Genomic DNA, 14,541 nt, shown 5'->3' with positions numbered 1-14,541 from the left:
TTTGCATAGTTCTCACAATTTAATGAGGTTTTCAGTAGTCTGAGCTAAATGCATGCAACTCAAGCCTAGCCCTTGGGTCACAGACAGCTCAGTCCAGAGGAGATTAATAACAAATGATGAGAGCCCCCTGGTGTTTCCCCCTGCCCCAGCCTGCTCTGATCTTACACTTCAGGCCAGCACAGTGCTCCATCCCAGCTGAGCTCTCCCAGGCAGGCTGTGCCAGTGCTGTGAAAGGCAACACCATCTCACAGAGCTGCCCGTGCTCATCCAGGTGTAATTCCAGCGTCCTCCCAGAGCATGTCCGGGCTGCTTTGTTGCTGTTGCTGAAACACCAGAATTTGCTGCAGCAAGGACCCAACAAACAGCAGAACCCAATAGCTCCTAGTGGGAAGCTGAGGGTTATGGAAGTTAGTTTTCTGTTTCTATGGCAGTAAATTTTGTCTTTTAAAGAGTGGCAATAAACTGCCAAGAAAAGGGCACCATTTCCCTCTCACTTTACACTGTTAATTCATTATTCATCATACAGAATTAGAGAGCTTAACTGAAGGTCTCTGAGAGAAGTTTCAAGCAGTACACCATAGAAGTTCAGTAGCTAAGATGCTGTTGATTCTTTAAAATTGAGGTATAACTCAGCCTAAAAAAAAGCAGTTTGACAGATTTTTTTTTTCCCCAAAGCATGGTAATTTGTTTGCAAGAACAATATAAGAAGAATTGAACATGGGCTCGATGTCTGGAAGCTACACTTGATACAGAGCTTTTTATTATTATCATTACAAATGTCATAATATGTTTGCTGCTGCAACCAAAAACTTCGTTAAACAGGTTGGTGATGGAGGAAGATTAGTTCCAGTGCCCAGCCTCAGTGAAGCTGACAGATACCAACCTCTGAGCCTTGTGATTAAAAAAAGAAAATGTTCGCTTTCAAAAAAATCTAAATTTGCTTCAACACCTTTCACATTAAAAGACATTCTTCAAGGGGAGAAAGAAATTTCTGCAGGTAAGATTTTTATTTTTATTCAAAGTGGAAAAATGACTGTTTCCTAGTAGACATAGTAAACATAGTTTAAACTGTGCAGGTAGTATGATGTTTCCTTAGTAAATGGGTAATAACATTTTTCTAGCTTTGTAATGTAATAAATATTTAAGAAAAAAAAAAAGTAAAAATCAAAATGGTAAGGAAAAAGGGAAAAAAGGACTTTCTGGGAAAAGAGTAAAAAAAGAAAGTCATTTATATTAAAAAGCTTTGATATTTTCTGAACTAGTATTAAACAAATTCAGTTAAGCATTTTTTTTTTTTTCCACAAACCTCAAATTCCTGGGCTTTGATATTTTCTGAACTAGTATTAAACAAATTCAGTTAAGCGGTTTTTTGTTTTTTTTTTTTCACAAACCTCAAATTCCTGATAGGTGTTCTGATGTATGTTGATTAATTGCTACAAAAAAATTTGTTTAGAAATGTACCCTTTGGCTGTATACTCACTTTTAAGTATGTAAGAATGGCTTCAGTTCCACAGCTCTTCCATGCTGGCAGTGCCTGGTGCTGAACTGACCTCTGCACGGGCAAAACCATTTGAAAGCAGCTATTACATCTGACTGGTGTAATTGGATTTTCATAAGACTTTTTCCATGTTTCCAATCTTTGTGGTGTATTTAAAGAGCTTAACTGTCTTTAAATTCCTGTTTCTGTGCCATAGCGTAAATTTTGAGGAGATTATAACAGAATTATGAGGTGCAAAATTGAACTATACTGCCTGTATCTTGCTGTACATTCCATTGAAAAGTGTGCAATTAATGTATGTGTGTTTTCTCACAACAGTTTCATTTTTTTTAAATGTCAATTTTGGCAAAATTATTGGTGATATTACTCGCACAACAAACGCATCCATTAAAAACTCTACTAAGAGAAATTAATATAAGCACAGGAAATACCACTTGATCCCACAAGAGGGGATTTCAGGACACAAACATGATAAGAAAAACTTTAATCCTATGTCTTACAGTCAGGAGAAGTCAGCTGGCGTGTCCTGAATTAAAAAAAAAAAAAAAAAAATCATCTCATTAAAAAGTCTGAGAAAAAGGTTGCAAAATCTCATTAAAATTCTTACAAAACCTTTCTAGTCTTTTCTGTAAAGGTTAAATGTCATGTGCAGAAAGTATTAAGAAAGTCCTTTAACATAAGCAAGGAGGTTTGTAATTGAATTTCCTTTTTTATGTGACAAAGATTAGCATTTCCAATCCTTTTAGAATTATGAAACATATATTAACCTTCTTTTTGGTTAAAAATAAACACAAACAGGATTCATAGTAGATGACTTAATAACGTCATCTTATCATAATATCTTCAAGGATTAAAAACAAAAAAAAGGAGTAAACCACAGATTCTTAGATGTATTTGGAAATCTAATCCCTGTGTTCATTTTAATTTGGTAACCAATGTGTTTTTTCTGTTAGTGTAATGGAAATGTATTTGATATTATAAAGACATTTTTGTAGAGGTGCTTTGGTACCTGTGTTTTGGTTGTACAATAATTGAATGCAAAATTAAGTCAGAATTAATCTGTTGTTTTCCTCCAAAATTAGCTGACGTAGTCCCTGGGCAGAGTTAACGTTACTGGCAGACCTATATCTCATTCATGTATTGCAAAAATGAAGAAAAATTTGGGTCTTTGTAAGGCATCTATACAAAATTCAGAATTCCCTAATACTTTTTATACAGTGGCTTTAATTTTATTCCTATTTTTAACATTTTGTGTGGACTCCACTGAGTCATTTGGGTTTTGGAGCCTCTGCCATTAAAGACAAAACACACTACATGTCTAGTTTATTTGTATCAGCATCATAGTTACAGGTGGAAGCACTTGAGAATAATGATGAACACAGAAATTTGAAAATAGCTCTAATCAAACCCAGGACTCCTATGTATTCTTTCCATCAATTATCAGTAGTAAACAATAACCAAGTAGTAAACCAATAAACAATTTCATATCAAAATGATTAAGCATGGTAGGAATGGTAGGTAGCACCATTTATTCTTGCTATATGAAAAAATACTGTGCTCATAATTTTATCACACAAAGGTTATCTTCTTTTACTCAGGTGTCTCGTCTTACCAGTTGCTCAACTATGAAGACAAATCAGATGTTTCTCTTAATGGCAGAAAAGGCAATCAGATAATGAATGATGTTGGTTTTGATGTTGCTGGATCAGATTCTATTGCCTTTAAAGCTTCATTTGGCATAGTGACCAAACACGAAGTTGAAGTACCAACATTACTGAAAGAACTTACTACAAGGTTGTATTCTGTGTTTTGATTTCTGTTTCCATAATTCTATTTCATACAGTTAGGCTGAAAGTCTGAAGTTGTTAGGTTTCGATTATTTTTAGCCAATCAGTAGAGTCACCATCTGATATTTTCAAGGGTATCAGGTTGGATCACTGGGATTAGACACATGAGTTGTATAATAAAGGCTGTAAAACTTTTCTGAATTCTTTGAATTACAGTGCATGTCTCAGGGAAAAAGAAAAAAACAAATTCAGAAAGGAAGAGTCCATCCAAACTCCTATCGTGTTATACCATGGTATTGAAAATTTGAAATCTACTTTGAATGACATTAGCTAAATTCAGGTTTCAGAAATAGGATTTCTTTGCCTTTGATGAACTATAGAGCCATATGTGTTGTTGCTATTGTAGGTACTTAGAGGTTTTATGAAGCTATTACACAGCCTTTTCTGCAAAAAGCAAAATAGTTTTATCTAGTTAAATTTTCATAACCTTCTGTGACTTTTCTTTAAATGAAGGCTCTTCTACAAACAGTCTTGTTGAATTGTGGACCCTGAAAATTAATTCTTCTTCCTGTGGTGCTAGCACAGATGTCAAATGTGTACAAATATGATGTGACTAATTCTAGGTGTAGTTCCTTTTTTATATTTCAAAGATTGTCCCTTGGTAACAATGTAATCCCACTGAATCCCAGCAGTGCATCCCAGTAAATTATTTACTATACATGATGCAACATTTGGAATTTGCAAATATATATTGTTATCTTGTTGGTATTTACCAAGAAGTGCATGCCATTTTGTATCTGTAACCTCTCCTTCCCTATTTTCCTAGTTTATTTGTAACATCCAAACATTATCATTAATAACTGGGGGTGAGTGAAGAGGATCTAGTCTCCTGAAAAAAGACTCACTGTTATAGAACTAACTGCCACTGTTTGTAGAAATTCTTCTACAATCACTTGTTTCATGATTGTTCAGTATTGTTTATAAGGGCTTTGACATATATATTGACATAGGGCTTTTTTTGGTTAGTGGCACTAAAACCAGAGTCAAATGGACAAGCTTTGAATTTTCCAGGGTGTCCCAGATATCCTCTCAAATATCTGTAGAATACTGGCTTTCCTTGAATTTTTTACTTCTATTCCCAAACACTGAAAACCAGTATTAAGTTTCCCAACATCTCCTTGGTCAGTTCTTTTACTGCTATGAAACAGACATTATGGTGATTTATTTACTGATTTAAAGTTACTTAGCTGCTTTGTAAACTGCTAATTACATCTGAATTTCCTTCCTGCCTCCCTCTTGATTTTAGAAAAATAAACTTTGATCATTGTCTAGTCCATCAATCAAGGAAAAGTAGGATGGAAATTTTGTGTGTGGTCGTGGAAAGTATTCGAACTACAAGGCAGTGCTCATTAACTGTCCATACTGGAATGCGTGGAGAGACAATGAGGGTAAATATGTTTGACAAAGTTCTGTAACTCAAATGATCACACATAAAAAGCTCATTATTATAAATTTTATGGTTTGATTTAATTGTGTTTTCATAATGTAAGCTCAGAAAAAATCTAAAGTAAATCAATATTATTGTACTACTGTAAAGTGGTTTAAAAGTTGGGCTTTTGTTAGCAGTGCTGTTATGACAGAGGGATGGGAAATGCATGAAAGGATGGCTAGACAATGAGCCATTGCTTGGGGTAAAGCCTCGGCAAAAATGTGGAATTTACTACTTCTTAGTTTGACTTTCTAATAATATGTAACCTTTCTTTCATTATTATGGTCATCTTCTGTAACACATTGGAATTTCAGGTTATTATTTAAAGGGTTGACATCTTACTCCCTGTCTTATGCTCTTTCTCCCCCTTCCCCCTCGATGTGTAATAATAATGAAACTTACAAGTCTTCTAACTTTGCTCTTTCTAGTATTAATAAATCGTTCACATAATTTTCAGTCAGTGATGCAAATTACTCTCTCTGTATCAAAATTTATTAAAATGCAAAGTAGTTAATAGAAAATTCTTCGGTTGTGAAATTTGATCTTCAATTTCAAAGTTCCCCCTGGCGTTATAATTCTCAATATATGAAGTTAAGATTAGTATTTTGTTTATTTATTCATTTTAATTTGTAATGTTTTTTCTTTTGATCCTTCTCTAACTTACAGTTTCACATAATTGAAGATCAGAATTATAAAGGGCGGGACAAAGCCATTGTTTTTCCTGCACATACAACTATTGCTTTTAGTGTATTTGAACTCTACATCCATTTGGATGGTAATTTCGGTAAGTGATGTGAATTACTGTCATTACTGCTATTATTTATAATGATCTACGTTTTAAAATCTGTTTTATTGCTCTTGATATACATAAGCCCTGATCCCATACAATGGGATGCTTTAATTTTATGCACATAAGTATTCTGACATTCTGACAGAAACAGTGCTTGCAAAGATAAACAAGGCAGGTGCTAGAAAATAGTTTGCTGTGGGAACTTTTCTTAAAAATTACTCTTGGTATTTTAAAACTGTGGTTGCATGGAACAAAAAGCCCCACTTAGCTATATTTCTAGATGGTGAGGAACAAGTTTCTGAGACTATCTCATCAGTTTTGCATAAAATAGGCAAGTACAAAGATACAAGCAAAGAAAAAAGTGTACAGAATTTCTAAACTAGTAACATTTTTTTCTGTTGGGGCTCTAATTTCAGTGTGATACATCATTTGCACATATAAACATCTGAAGCCATTTAGGAGGAATTAATTGCTGCAATTGGAAACAAATAAAAAAATTGCACTGCATAGATTTTACCTTAAAGTGTTTCTTCCAAGTTATAGATAAAATTCAATATTGGAAGTGATAAGTACAGAACTTACAACCTTGCTTACTGTTTCATTTCTACTTTCAAGTAAGACTACAGAAATGTTTGTCCTTCAGAATCAGGGCTTCCACTGTTATGCTACTAGCTGTCTTGACCCCTTAACATGACCAAAATTTGTGTGTGAACCAAAACAGGCTCTGAGGATGTTAATTGAAATCCACCAACAGTTAAAAATTCCCATCAAATCCGTGTTTCTTGATTCTGTGGGCTATTACTGTGTGCAGACTTGTATTAAAAAGTGATACTAGCCATTAAAAACATTAGCAAAGCTAAATTTAATAACTGTTAACTTTATTGATTAGAAAGCGTATTAAATTGTTGTGTAATTATGGCTTTTATATTTAGTCCTTTTAAAAACTTTTTAATTTTTATAGAACTCTGTGTGACTCCAATTGCAAAAGGAGGATTTGAAAGAGAGAAATCTGGATCATCTTCACTGACCAAATTCAGGAGATTAAAGAATAATCTGTTTCATCGAAGTATGTCTTTTGATATTTATCTACAAAACTGTATCTTTGTTTCTTTAATTTCTGCCCAAGATGAATGTTTAAAGAAAAAAAAATTGATGCAAAATGAACCTCTCAATTTCTAGTGTATTGAAATGATTTTAGAGTTATTAAAATTTACATTTGAGAACCTGTCTCTCAGAAATAACAAATCTGTTCATTAAACTCTAAAGATCTAGAAACGTATGGCTGTTGATAAACTGGTAGTGAGTAATTACACAGCTAACTTAATATTGAGCCCATTTCATGTGTTTGCCAGTCACAGCTCGTATTATGCAAGTTATAATTATAGTAATTATTGAAGGCAAAAGCTGTAAGTTTAAATATCAAACAATATTAACTTCAATAATTGAATTAAGCACTATGTTCCTGTGGCAGGATACCATCATAGTCCTTTTCTTCATTCTAATACGAACATAGCATCCAACAGAAATGTGGATCCCTGTATGCAGCTTTAGACCAGGATCTTAAACTTATAACACTCCTTGGTGCAAGTACTTTGGAAATCTGCAGATCTGAGTGTGAAGACAAATGCTGAGCAGTAAACATGTCCCAGAAGCTGCTGTGTATAGGTGTTCTTCCTCCACTGTATCCCATTCTTGCTCAAAGGACTTTTATGCACCAAGCCTTCAGTGCTGCTCCAGTCCACACAAGGGGAATAAACCTTCAGTGGGTATGACACATCTCAGGAGCTGTAGCTGCCTAAACATTCTTCACTCAGTCTAGTCAGTCAGTCCCTGAAGAGAGAGGGAAAGGTAGGTAGTTCCTACCTGGCACACCTGGATGCTAAGAAATCTGCTAGGAGGTTAACAAGGAGTCCTCTGAGTTTTCTAAACATATTAAGTATCAGTGAGATTTTTTTGTAAATAATAGGAAATAAAAGTGAATTTACAATGTTTACAACATAAAATTATAAATGCAAAAGTAGATACAAGGAAGTACACAGCTCTGGTTTGACTTTGCACCAGTTTCTCAGAAGCCTGCTGTATGCCTATCCTTTAGGTATATTTCTAAAAATAGAATTACATTGGTCATAAACAAAAAATTCTGGCTTTTGTCAGTGTCTTAAGTGAAGTTGAAGAAAAATTTTCATCACAAAGGGTTTTTGATGGCAAGCAATCTATATGGCATGCTTAGAACAGTTTTGTCCATCAGTTGTTATTTCTATAATTAAACTGATATTTTTTAAACAGATCATAATGTAATAACAAAATACTGCTTCTTTTCCTTGTGTGGTCTTTTTCAGATAAAGGAGTAGTGGAAATCGTTGCTAACTCTGATCCTTACTTGGAGGACCTTTTTGCAGATTATTATGAAAAAGCTGCAAGCATGACTGATCTCTCTACAAGCTATCTCAGAGACGGTTCTCATATCCGAATTAATTTACTCAACAACAACATCCCGAAAGGCCCCTGTGTCCTTTGTGGAATGGGAAGTTCAAAAAGGGAGACAGTCTATGGATGCCTGGAGTGTTCTTTTAATGGACAGAAGTATGTACGACTGCATGCTGTGCCCTGTTTTGACCTCTGGCATAAGAGAATGAAGTAACTGAACTGGGTAAGTGCCTGTTATCACAGACATGGGCATAACTGTGCCACAAACTTTTCAGAGTTAGTAAATATATCTCCAATTGTGAAATGCAAAACAGTGAAAGTGCAAAACATTTTATTACGCTGTTATGTTCAAATTCTGTGCTTCACAGTCAACGACCTCTGCTTTAAAATGCACATGAATTTCCTGACATTCTTGTTTTTCCTAGAACCTTCTCATTATCATAATGAAAAACATACTTTTAAATAGTATTTTCATAATGTCAAAATATATGCTAGAACTTAAAAGTTGTTTACACAAACTTGTTGTTAAACCGCAAAATGTTGCCTTTCTCTACACTGGCATATGACGGTTAAATGAGAATATTTGTTAATAATTTAGTGTTCTCATGAATGTTTAATTGAAGTATCAGATTAAAAAACATGCTAAAACTTAGCTCAGTCTAATGTTTCAGTTACAAAAGGGAACAACTGGAACTATGGATGGGAGCTTCATATTAGGGCACTGTTGCTGAATATCAAGTTTGTTTAATTATGAAAAAGTACCAGCCAGTCTACCTGCTGCAGTTGGATTCTGTGTCACAGCTGCTTTTGACTTTCTTTTATGTGCTCAGGAAAAAACTGCTTAGCAGCAAATGTTTTGGAAGCTTATGAAAATAATGTAACTGCTCACTCAACAAGACTTCAGGGGTGAAGGTCTTTAACAGATGCATCCCAGCCTCAGGAAATGGAGTCTGTTGAGGACTGGAACACCACAGAGCTGTGTCCAGGGCTGGGATTGGGCTGTGGGGCAGGGTGCTGTTAAACCTCTCACCACACTGTTTTACACTGGCAGAGCAAAAAACCTTTTTATACCTTTTAAAATTATTTCAAGGATAACCTAGGTATGGAAGTTTTTTTCCTTTGCACTGCGACTTTTACTGTGTACATCTGATTATTACGTTGAAATGAATACAGCAATTGCTCTTCATGTGAGAAGAGTGATGGTACTCAAGTGTTGTGTTCTACACAAGCAGAACAGTTAACAGAAACAAGTACTATTAACTACTGCTACTTCTTTGCATTTTTCCAATGAGGAAAACCAGAATGATGGCCAAATAATTAATTACTTAGGTTTATATAGCATCTCCCATCATCTTCAACCTTAATCAATTAAATTATGATAGTGTAGATTTTTGATGCTTGATGCTGCTGAAAAAAACTGAGTAACTTCATGATTTTACTAAGCCAAAGTTTAAACACTCACTTAAAATACTACTTTCTCTTCAATACCAAATTCTTCTTGTTTATATTACATCAAAAAGGTTATTTTAAGTTGTTTTACAAACATTTTTTGTTTTTATCTTAACATTCCATAGAGAGAGTTGGCCCATTTTAAGACCCTTTATAGTTAATTGCTACAAATGGCCTTTCCTCAAGAAGATAGGCTAGGAGCCTGCAGGGGTCTAAGAGTTATATTCCTGGGATTCTCTTTTTATTTCACAGGGGACTTAGAAGTGTTCAGCAGTTACATTCCAGCAATGTCATAGGTTACTGTAACATCTGTGTGCTCAATAGAACAGAAATAATTATTTTCATTGGTATTTCACCAAATGAGAGATTAGTGAGCAATACTGTAGATTGTAAGAAGCACAAATATTAGATCATGGTGTACTTCAATTTTTATTTCTTTCTTTAGAAACATCTGACACATTTCATTAGCTGAATGTTAAAAATAAGATTTTTACAGTCACCTTAAGAGATATAAAAAGATTCCACTATAAAAAAAATACAAAAATTCTGTGACGAAGTATTATTATTTAGAATTCAGTGTGCAGAAAACAGCCAAAGATTTTTTAAAGTACTTAGAGTTCATCATGCTGGTAGACATTGTACTCCTTTGCTGATATGAAGCCATCTCCATCATGATCATTCTTCTTAAATATATCAGCTAAGATTTCATCATGGGCAGAAGGGTGACGTTTTTTGCCATCTCTTGCAAATTCTTCCTTCAAATACTGGCTTATCTAGAAGAAAAGAAAAAAGTCAAATCATTGTGACTTTTATGTCAGTACTCAATCTAGCTAACTTCAAGGACACTGGGGTATACAAGTAATGTACTGTGATTCCAGTGCAGACACATCCACAGTTTGTCTACAGGAAGTGTGAGACTGATTAATGTATTAAAGCAAATTTCAGCAAACCAAGTACAGCGCAGTTTGTGTTAACACACAGAAACCTTAATGATCAGCTGCAGCAGAGGCAGCTCATGTAAAGATAAAACTGATGCAGCCACACTTACAGTTTTATAAATTATTTGTTTCAAATTATTTGCATCATATTACCTCAAGTTCAGAGAGTTTCTTGTCTCCGTCTTTGTCTATTTGATTAAATGCTTCAACACTACGAGGTCCTTTATTTACTGCATAAAGTTCAATCTCAAAGATCAGTGTTGCATTGGGTGGAATCTTGCCCTGTGCTATGAATAAAAGAAAAAAATGCATTTAAGGAATCAGACACTAGGGGCAGAGATCACATGTATGATAAATTCACAGGTAAAGCATTTTTTAATCAAAAAAAGGCTGTGTTAATCTTCAGATTAAACTCTGAATTCAAATGTTGTACATCTAGACAGAAAGATTGTGCTAGATAAATGATTTTGGAAGAAACTTGCTAATTATGTACTTGCCTGAAACAAAACTTTATTGCATACCAATTCAGGTACTTTCAGAAATTCGATGAATGGTTATCACTTCTAAAGTTCTCACTCTTTCACATCCTGTCATAGGGCTTATTTAGAGATTGGTTCTTTATTAAGCAGCTACAATCTGATTTAAAATATAACAGAAGTGGATCAATGCTCCTATGCATTGTCTGTGTGAAGAAACAGACATGTTTTACCTACTTGTAGGAATTATACCTATGGTAAAAAGGTATTTTACATACACTGTAAAATAATGTTTAAAATGTACATCTCAAAAAGCAGCAACAGAATGTAAGTCATCTGACTTGCTAAAAATCCCCACAGAAACTTCACACTACTGGAATACTTTGTCTGGCCTCTGAATTAAGAAAACAACTGTTAGAATTCTTTGTTCCTGGATCAAAGCAGTTTCTGCCACCTGATGTAAAACCAGCTCTGTCTACAAACACAGGTCCATGTATCATGCATCTGGCAAAAAAAAAGGAACTGAAAAGACACAGCAACAAACCAATGAGGTCTAAAAACAGTGCCAAAAGAGCATAAAGAAATCATGCAGTGTAAAATTAAAATGTAAACATGCAAGCTGCCAAAGCCAGTGAGCATGACACTGTAACCTCAGAATTTTGAGCTCATGTACATCCTTCATAAACTGAAGACAAGCTAAAGAATCTACACTGTTTGTAAACAGAAGATAAACAAAACTATTACACTACTCATCTGAAGTAGCCATAGTAAAAATAACAGAGTTCAAAAGGTTTTAACTTTCCATGCTTTAGAAAAGTAGAAGTTTTAAATACATCTGAATATAAATCATGATTTAAATACACCTTACAAAAGAAAGATACAATACTAGAATTCAGTGCTAGCAGTTTATAAATATACATACCAACAAAGGAAAGACATGTAAAGGTTTAGAAAGCCACATGCATTCTTTTCTAATTCAAGATTAGGCAGGTATCTTCCCCAGCATGCAGGAATACTGAGACAGAGGACAGGTGTGCTGTAGGAAAATACTACTTCCTTCAAGTGCTACCTGGAACAAACAGTTAACACTAGTGTTAAAGAACATTTTTTATTTGCATCAGTGTTTTTCCTTTTTGTATGAAATTGTATTAAAGACAAAATTGATGCATTGAATTCTTACATATCAATACCAAAATATTATTATAGAGCAGGAGCTACCTTTTCACAGAACTACTACACCCAGGTCAGAGCTGAATTTATCTGTATTTGAGTGCTGATACACTGCATAAAACTTGTACTGGAACTTTTTTTAGTAATCTGCACACTGAATTATCTTCTATTCAAATCAGATTTCATGCACTGCACTGCTGCAATTACTGTGTAATGTGATAATGAGAGCCATTAACTATTCAGAATGTAAGCAGTATTTTAAGCAAATTATTTCTACTTAGATTAATTGCACTGCATTATAGTCCATTTTACCCAGAAGATCCAGATTTTCATTAAAAGGCTAAACAGGTAGCAGTCAAATAATAAACCCCAAATTTGACTGGAATTTAATATATTAACACAACAATGCTGACATGGCTCATGGAGATCTTCCTTTTGCTGCCCGTTTTTCACACTATGGCAATACTTGGGAAAACACTTTGGGTGGCATGAGTTCTAATGGGAACTGCAAGGCCTGGGTGTGGGTCTGTGGTCAGGACTACCTAAACTGTGTAGCAAAGAGCAGCTGGGGCTGGGGCTGCACAGCTGCACTGCCTCCAAATGGGAGCATCAGTTCCCACAGACATTTACAGCACTGTATGTTTCAAAGGGTAAAAAACACAGGAAAGACAAAGCTTAGAGTTAGAACTTCTTTTTTACCATATCCTTGCTGTCCGTATGCTAATGATGGAGGAATTGTCACTTTCCGTTTTTCTCCAGGACACATATTCATCATGGCAATATCTAAGCCTTTTATGACTTGTCCAACACCCAGAACAAACCATTTTGGATGACCTTCATTTTGCGTCCGACTATTAAAAAAAAATTGTGCATGAGTAACATTAATATAATGTTTTTTAACAAAAATATAACTTTTAGTTGCAGCTAGTAAGAACATAGATTATTAGCACACAAGAATGTTTAGAGTGCAAGAATACAAAATATCAACACTTTTTCTGCTACATTTATAATTTAAGGTCAAATTGTCATATATGCAAGGGGAGACCTCCTTTAAAAAAAAAAGGAAAAAAAACCCACTTGTTTTTGAGCTTCTTATAAAAATATCAGATCTTCCTGATCACGCATGCTGCATGCCAGAAACAAGGTGCCACTGCTGGAAGTCTCCAAGAAGGGGAATGTGGGGAGCACTAGGAAGTGAAAATGTCTTCAGAACACTGTGGGATGGGATGGGACTGAGAGTACAGGTGTGTGCTGGTGGAACCTGGCAATGTCAGCTGCAGTTCTGTGCGCTCACCTACCACTCTGGCCAGCTCAGACAGCCAAAGCGTGAGACAGCTTCTGGTCATGAGGCCTCCCCAGGATGGGCACTGCACCGAAGAGCAACTGAGCAAAACATCCAGAGAACAACGCTCTATGTACCAGCCAGACACTTCAACAGGTAAAGAAATGCAAGTTAAATGGTACTGTTAAATGTGGAATTATCCTATATATTGAAGTTTTTCTTAAATTATACAAGTGGGGGAACGGATCAAGATTTTGTAATGAGTTAAGCTATTGTCTGAGGATAGATGGATGGGGCAAAGTGAAAAAGTAAAAGACAAAATGATAACTTTGCGGTAAAATGGACGGCACAACGAATCAAGAAGGAAAACAGGCACGAGGCAAAAAGGCTGCAAACCACTAGTATAATAATGTGGTTGCACTGCACAGTGCCAACTATGTGGAAGGGGATGCTATATAAAAGTTTCTGCCTAAAATTGTCAGCTTGCATTCCTACCAGGAGCTCCTCCTCCCAACCCGAGCTTTTCTGCACAGGTTACAGTACAGAACATGGCAAGTATCAACATAATGGGTCTTTTTTTCCAGTCTGACAAAGGGGGGCTCCATGTGAAGTGTGGGCTATAAGCTCTCGAAGTTTCTCCCTAGGGACCCTAGGATTTCTAGGGACTCTAGTTTGACCCTAGGGAAACTTCAACACTCAGCTGAGGAAAAGTAAAGGCTGAGACGGGCGAAATCCCCATGCTGATGTAGTCAGCACGGGCCCCGAGCTGCGGGCACTCCGGGAGCGCCCCCAGTGCCGCTAATCCGGCTGCGGGTGCGCGGAGCGGCTGTGCCCCGCGGAGCGCCCGCCGCCCGCCCCCCGACCCGGGGCTCACCTGCAGTAAAACTTGGATCCGTCGCTGGCCAGGAATCCGTCATAGTGCGCGTTCAGCAGGTCGCCCTTCTTGCTCTTGGGGCTGCAGGTCTCGGGGAGGTGCAGCACCTCTATCTGAACCTCCTCTGCTGCCGCCGTGCCGCCCTCGGCCCGCGCCGGGGCCGCCAGCAGCGCCAGCGGCAGCAGCAGCAGGCTCAGCCCTCGGCCCATGTCGCTCCGAGGCGGCCGCCGGCGTGGCACTGTCCCCGAGGGGCGGGGGCCGAGCCAGCGCCGCCGCTCCGCCTCAGCCGCGCCGGACGTGGGGACGAGCCCGGCCCAGGCAGCGGCCGCGGGGCGGGCGGTTCTTTGGGCCGCCCTCTCCG

General features: G+C 36.7%; 2 protein-coding genes across 2 annotated transcripts; one reads left to right on the top strand and one right to left on the bottom strand.

The window, feature by feature from the left end:
* The first annotated feature begins 786 nt into the window (after positions 1-786).
* Positions 787-8,747, top strand: PJVK (pejvakin). Its single transcript, XM_039699200.1, has 6 exons — positions 787-997; positions 3,097-3,292; positions 4,592-4,733; positions 5,441-5,558; positions 6,526-6,630; positions 7,904-8,747. Exons 1-6 carry the CDS (start codon positions 787-789, stop codon positions 8,203-8,205), a joined length of 1,074 nt encoding a protein of 357 aa, XP_039555134.1. The 3' UTR covers positions 8,206-8,747.
* A 1,151-nt stretch (positions 8,748-9,898) lies between these two features.
* FKBP7 (FKBP prolyl isomerase 7) lies at positions 9,899-14,506 on the bottom strand. Its single transcript, XM_039703033.1, has 4 exons — positions 14,181-14,506; positions 12,724-12,875; positions 10,532-10,665; positions 9,899-10,213 (listed from the first exon to the last, which is right to left on the bottom strand). The coding sequence occupies exons 1-4, from the start codon at positions 14,387-14,389 to the stop codon at positions 10,052-10,054; spliced, it is 657 nt and encodes a 218-aa protein (XP_039558967.1). The 5' UTR covers positions 14,390-14,506; the 3' UTR covers positions 9,899-10,051.
* Positions 14,507-14,541: the final 35 nt, after the last annotated feature.

Source organism: Passer montanus, unplaced genomic scaffold (assembly GCF_014805655.1).
Source record: "Passer montanus isolate IOZ18808 unplaced genomic scaffold, ASM1480565v1 scaffold1, whole genome shotgun sequence".
Classification (NCBI taxonomy): Eukaryota; Metazoa; Chordata; class Aves; order Passeriformes; family Passeridae; genus Passer; species Passer montanus.
This window is presented reverse-complemented; position numbering and strand designations above follow the sequence as displayed.